Source organism: Brassica napus, unplaced genomic scaffold, assembly GCF_020379485.1.
Source record: "Brassica napus cultivar Da-Ae unplaced genomic scaffold, Da-Ae ScsIHWf_2961;HRSCAF=3747, whole genome shotgun sequence".
In the NCBI taxonomy this organism is placed as follows: Eukaryota; Viridiplantae; Streptophyta; class Magnoliopsida; order Brassicales; family Brassicaceae; genus Brassica; species Brassica napus.
Genome location: NW_026016209.1, coordinates 32501 through 38873, shown reverse-complemented (window position 1 = coordinate 38873; position 6373 = coordinate 32501). Strand labels below are relative to the sequence as shown.

The 6373-nt window shown below is 34.7% G+C and overlaps 1 protein-coding gene across 1 annotated transcript; it reads left to right on the top strand.

Annotated features, from left to right (window-relative positions):
* Positions 1–2591: 2591 nt before the first annotated feature.
* Positions 2592–3959, top strand: LOC125602736 (ATP synthase subunit beta, chloroplastic-like). Its single transcript, XM_048774190.1, has 5 exons — positions 2592–2724; positions 2927–2992; positions 3074–3317; positions 3397–3542; positions 3880–3959. The coding sequence occupies exons 1-5, from the start codon at positions 2592–2594 to the stop codon at positions 3957–3959; spliced, it is 669 nt and encodes a 222-aa protein (XP_048630147.1).
* Positions 3960–6373: the final 2414 nt, after the last annotated feature.

Genomic DNA, 6373 nt, shown 5'->3' with positions numbered 1-6373 from the left:
CATACTCGATCAAACGAGTTATTTTTTCGCCTACTACGGATCCCATACTACCCCCCATAAACTGAAAATCCATAACCCCAAGAGCTACCGGAATACCGTTTAATTGACCTGTACCTGTTTGAATAGCGTCAGTCAACCCTGTCTTTTTTTGAGCAGAGGCAATACGCTTTTTATAAGGTTCCTCCCTCGAATGAAATTTAATGGGATCCGCAGAGACCATGTCTTCATCCATAGGATTCCAAGTACCCGGATCAATCGAAAGCTCAATTCTCTCTGAACTGGTCATTTTCAAATAATGTCCACATTCTTCACAAACATTCATTTCGACTTTCTTATACATTAATCCATAACAATTGTCGCATTGAATCCACAATTGATTGTAGTTTTTAGTTATATCGAAATCCTTAGAACTCATTAAATTATTACGATTACTATTAGTTCTTATCTTGTCATTTTTGCTTTCACGAATCTTTCCACTTCCACTTTCACTACAAATGAAATTATAAATGTAACTTTCATTGGAATTATTACTATCGCTTAAAAAGTGACTATTAATACAGATGTGAGAACGAAAATAAGAGTCAATGCAACTATTAATGTGATTATTACAATTATATTTAGTATCCTTAATGTAAGGATCATAGTGCAGATCGTTGTCACCTTTAGATCTATTATTCAGATAACTAGAACTACAATAACTATAAAAAAAATTTCTAGGTCACTCAAATCATTGTTAATCTCAAATTTTTTCTTTTTTATATCAAAATATATAGAATAACTATTTTTATTACTATCCCTAACAAAAAAGGTGTCATCCGATATGAAATTCCGAATGTCCTTGGAGTTAACTAAAAGATCAACATTATTGTAATAACTAGAACGCTCACCCCAACCATAAAAGTTTTTATCCATATCATATATAAACCGGTCTTTACTTATAGTAGTCTTTTCAATAGGAGCAAAACTATCCATTGCTTTACTTAGCTCGCCTCTGTATTCCAATTCTCCCTTAGAAAACATCAAATTGAACCACGATTTTTCCATAGAGCTTCTGGCCTCTATTTACATGAAAATAAAATAACAATAGATGAATAGTCATTCAATGAAAAAATTGAAAAATGCAAAAAAAAAATTTGAATAGTTCATTTTCTATTCAGAGTAAGCAAAGCATGTCAATGCAATTGCTAATTGCTAAGATTATTAAGTAAAAGCAATTGAAATTAATAAATTTCAATTCTAAATGAAAATAAGGATTTTCTTATATTGTGTAAAATTCTCATTAAAAAAAAGAAATATTTGTTCTTCGCTTATGAATATAAGCGATATGAAGAACTTTTTTAGTAAAATCTCGTATACTAATATAAAAAAAAAGTTTTTATTCCAATACGGAATGAAAAGAAAAGGACAACATGCAGAATGGGTAGAAGAAGTGGGGATACTTGGTTCAAGCCCTGACACGAAACTTAAAAAAGAATAAAAAAATCCTAAGAATCCATATTTCGTATAGAATTTCTTGTGGACACTACAATACAAAAGTGTAGTTGTGTTTAATCTTCTTTTTTTTCAGATTTTGTATATCTAGATTAAGTATGTATCTATCAAAAACAGTATATACACTAGATAAACTCGGCTCAATCTTTTTTTACTAAAAGGATTGAGCCGAGTTTAATTGCAATTAAACTAATAAAACGGACGTGAATTACTAATCTAATTTCTAGTCTTGGCCATCTAATTTATCGATGGTTGGGAAGTTAAATGTGATCTCCTTCCATACTTCACAAGCAGCAGCTAGTTCAGGACTCCATTTGCAAGCCTCACGGATAATTTCATTACCCTCGACTGCAAGATCACGTCCCTCATTACGAGCTTGTACACATGCTTCTAGAGCTACTCGGTTAGCTACGGCACCCGGTGCATTTCCCCAAGGGTGGCCTAAAGTTCCGCCACCAAATTGTAGTACGGAATCATCTAATAAAATCACTCTTGACAGTAATATATGTTGTATATGTAAATCCTAGATATGACAATATGCGGAATTCATCCATGAAAATGAAAAACAAGGGGGGGTTGATATCGATGGACGCATAAACCGGATATGCTAAAATTGAAAATATGAAAAAAAAATCGGCTAATGAGATCGAAATAATAATCATAAATAGAGTTCCATTTCGGAATTGGCTAGATAAAACAAAGTCTTGCCTATTATGACAATAAATCAAAGAACTTTCCACAAAAATTTTTTTATCATATATTTTTATTTTAAAAACTAGGTTTTGGTTAGTTGAGCTTGAAAACGACTATTCCTTCATTGAAATTTAATTAAGTAAAAAATTGAATTGCATATTCGCTTGGGTGGTACCAATGAAATCGAGTGCTTACTCCCATTTATTATTGAATTAACCAATGAATTTACTATCGAAGATTTTTCTGTATTCGAAAAATTTCGCAACAAAATTGAACATATTTTTATTATGAGAATAATCCTACTACTTCGGATCCAGCGGTTTCAATACGTGAAAAAAAAACCAAACCTGGGACGTATTGCCCAAATCATTGGTCCGGTACTGGATGTAGCCTTTCCCCCGGGCAAGATGCCTAATATTTACAATGCTCTGGTGGTTAAGGGTCGAGATACGCTTGGTCAAGAAATTAAATGGACTTGTGAAGTACAGCAATTATTAGGAAACAACCGAGTTAGAGCTGTAGCTATGAGCGCGACCGAGGGTTTAAAGAGAGGGATGGACGGGTTGATATGGGAAATCCTCTAAGTGTTCCAGTCGGCGGAGGACTCTAGGACGAATTTCAATGTACTTGGGGGAACCTGTTGATAATTTAGGTCCTGTCGATACTCTCACAACATCTCCTATCCATAAATCCGCGCCTGCTTTTATAGACTTAGATACAACCTTATCTATTTTTGAAACAGGAATTAAAGTAGTAGATCTTTTGGCCCTTATCGTCGTGGGGGAAAAATCGGACTTCGGTGGGCTGGGTGGGTAAAACAGTACTAATTATGGAATTGATCAACAACATTGCAAAGCTCATGGTGGTGTATCCGTATTTGGTGGAGTAGGCGAACGAACTCGTGAAGGAAATGATCTTTACATGGAAATGAAAGAATCTGGAGTCATTAATGAACTAAACCTTGCGGACTCCAAAGTAGCCCTAGTCTACGGTCAGATGAATGAACCGCCGGGAGCTCGTATGAGAGTTGGTCTGACTGCCTTAACTATGGCAGAATATTTCCGAGATGTTAATGAGCAAGAGTACTTCTATTTATCGACAATATCTTCCGTTTTGTACAAGCAGGATCCGAGGTATCCGCTTTATTGGGTAGAATGCCTTCTGCTGTGGGTTACCAACCCACCCTTAGTACCGAAATGGGTTCTTTACAAGAAAGAATTACTTCTACGAAAAAGGGTCCATAACCTCTATTCAAGCAGTTTATGTACCTGCAGACGATTTGACTGACCCTGCTCCTGCCACCACATTTGCACATTTAGATGCGACTACCGTACTATCAAGAGGATTAGCTGCTAAAGGTATCTATCAGCGGTAGATCCTTTAGATTCAACGTCAACTATGCTACAACCTCGAATCGTTGGCGAGGAACATTATGAAACTGCGCAACAAGTAAAGCAAAACTTTACAACGTTACAAGGAGCTTCAGGACATTATAGCTATCCTGGGGTTGGACGAATTATCCGAAGAGGATCGCTTAACCGTCGCAAGAGCACGAAAGATTGAGCGTTTCTTATCACAACCTTTTTTCGTAGCAGAAGTATTTACAGGTTCTCCGGGAAAATATGTTGGGCTAGCGGAAACAATTAGAGGGTTTAATTTGATCCTTTCGGAGAATTTGATTCTCTTCCTGAACAGGCCTTTTACTTAGGGGTAACATCGATGAAGCTACTGCGAAGGCTACGAACTTAGAAATGGAGAGTAAATTGAAGAAATGACCTTAAATCTTTGTGTTACTGACTCCGAATCGAATTGTTTGGGATTCAGAAGTAAAAGAAATCATTTTATCTACTAATAGTGGACAAATTGGCGTATTACAAATCACGCGCCGATTGCCACAGCTGTTGATATAGGTATTTGAAAATACGCCTTAATAACCAATGGTTAACAATGCTCTGATGGGCGGTTTGCTAGAATAGGCAATAATGAAATTACTATTTTAGTAAATGATGCAGAGAAGAATAGTGACATTGATCCACAAGAAAGCTCAGCAAACTCTTGAAATAGCAGAGGCGAACTTGAGAAAGCTGAAGGCAAGAGACAAACAATTGAGGCTAATCTAGCTCTCAGACGAGCTCGGACACGCGTCGAGGCTCTCAATACGATTTGATTTTGTAACTAGCTGACGTATAAAAAATAGGATCCAAAAGCGAGAAAAAAAAAAAAAAAAGCTGGCTACAAAAACTTATTAGACACCATTGATCATGGTGTCTAATAAGTTATACCTACTATTGGATTTGAACCAATGACTCCTGCCGTATGAAAGCAATACTCTAACCACTGAGTTAAGTAGGTTATTTATCATCGTAAAGAGAAGGCACGGGGATACTTATCACATCGATAGGATTATAAATCAATATTATTTCTAAGCAATACCAATAAACAACGAGATGAAAGAGATATAATGTTCGATCATAATATTAATCTTGACAAGAAATTATCTACATGATAAGATAAGATAAAATGTGGATCATAAACACAAGGGCTATAGCTCAGTTAGGTAGAGCACCTCGTTTACACGTGCGCCAAAGTTTTTCAGAGGAGTCCATCACGCAATCAAACCAATTGATTGATCTTATTAATAAATCGATGTCTTACTCCATGACTTTTTTTAGGAAAAGAGGAGAACAATAGCCTGACATTAGGTCCTATTAAAGTACCCCATTTCGGTAGGGAATTAATAGAACCCATCATTGATTTGAGATATTGATAGGTGAATACCCAGTCTACTTAATGCTAGGCAGAATGAGTATAGGAACTCAAAAATGATCTTTTCGTCCTATGAACCTTAAGGTGTAGCAAGTTTCATATTTGATTTTTTAATCAGGATGTTAGAGACTATATTTAACTTAAGTTGATCTAGACCAAAAGCAAACCTACGTCAAGAGAACCCTTCTTTGAAACACTTTGGTAGTTATTCTGTATTGTATTAGAATTAAAAAATAATCAATCAGAGTACTTGGAACCATTTCTTATCTTTTTTTTTAAGAAAAAATATGGTAGACTAACTGATCTTTCTATCAGTTAATGAAAGAGCCCAATGCAAAAAAAATGCATGTTGGGTCTTTGAAAGAGTTCGAATCATTTTGATAATAATAAGTTCGAGCTCTTTTACCGAGCAGGTCTACGGTTCGAATCCGTATAGCCCTAACTAATAAATTTATTCTATAAATGACATTCAAATCCAAATAATTGGGATATTTTGACTTTTTATTGTATTCTTTATTTCTAACTGGTTACTTTCAATTTGTTGGTTCATAAAAAAAACTCCCAGACCCTAAACCATAAGTCCTGGGGGTCGTTCAGAATAAAACGGAAAACCAAATTTGATTTCATTTGATTTCAGTGGATCCAATCACTATCTATAGATATATCTAGATAGATACTTATAATTTAGAATAAACGTTTTTTATTCATTCATTTCATAGTCGTAAGTGGATTTTTTGATACGTCATAATTTTAAAACGAAGATATTTTATCAATTTGTTTTTTTTAAATAAAACATAAAGCAAATTTAAGAAACAGAAATAAAAAAAATTACTAGTTATTAATCATATTAATATTATATTATTAATATGAGAAACTATTAGTAATAGAAACATGGAAATATTAAGTAATAAGTGTACTGAAAATAAGATTACAATCAATAAATCTTAAAGGAGACGTCTACCACAGCAACCAAACGAAAATAAATGATTCGATTAACCTGAATTTTTGTTTTGACGCAAGAGTTATATATACCTTGCCCAATCCACTCCGATTGGAATTGACTAAGCGGGTATTTTTCCACATTCATAGGAGTTCGTCTATGTTTCTGCTTTACGAATTGATATTTTCTGGGCATTTTTAATAATATATCAAGTGCTATTCCTGTTTTGGTTTCTAATTTCCGGGGTTTTATCTCCAATTACGAAGGGGCCGGGAGAAAACTTTCTAGTTATGAATCAGGTATAGAACCGATCGGGGATGCTTGGTTACAATTTAGAATCCGTTATTATATGTTTGCTCTAGTTTTTGTTGTTTTTGATGTTGAAACCGTTTTTCTGTATCCGTGGGCAATGAGTTTCGATGTACTAGGGGTATCCGCTTTATAGAAGCTTTCATTTTCGTGCTTATCCTAATTCTTGGTTTA

Excerpts from the sequence above, each read along its gene's own strand:
- LOC125602736 (XM_048774190.1), top strand. The coding sequence starts at position 2,592 with ATGCCTAATATTTACAATGCTCTGGTGGTTAAGGGTCGAGATACGCTT. Across the intron at positions 2,725-2,926 it reads AGCTATGAGCGCGACCGAGG|GAATTAAAGTAGTAGATCTT; the intron begins GTTTAAAGAGAG and ends TTTTTGAAACAG. Across the intron at positions 2,993-3,073 it reads ATCGGACTTCGGTGGGCTGG|GCGAACGAACTCGTGAAGGA; the intron begins GTGGGTAAAACA and ends TTGGTGGAGTAG.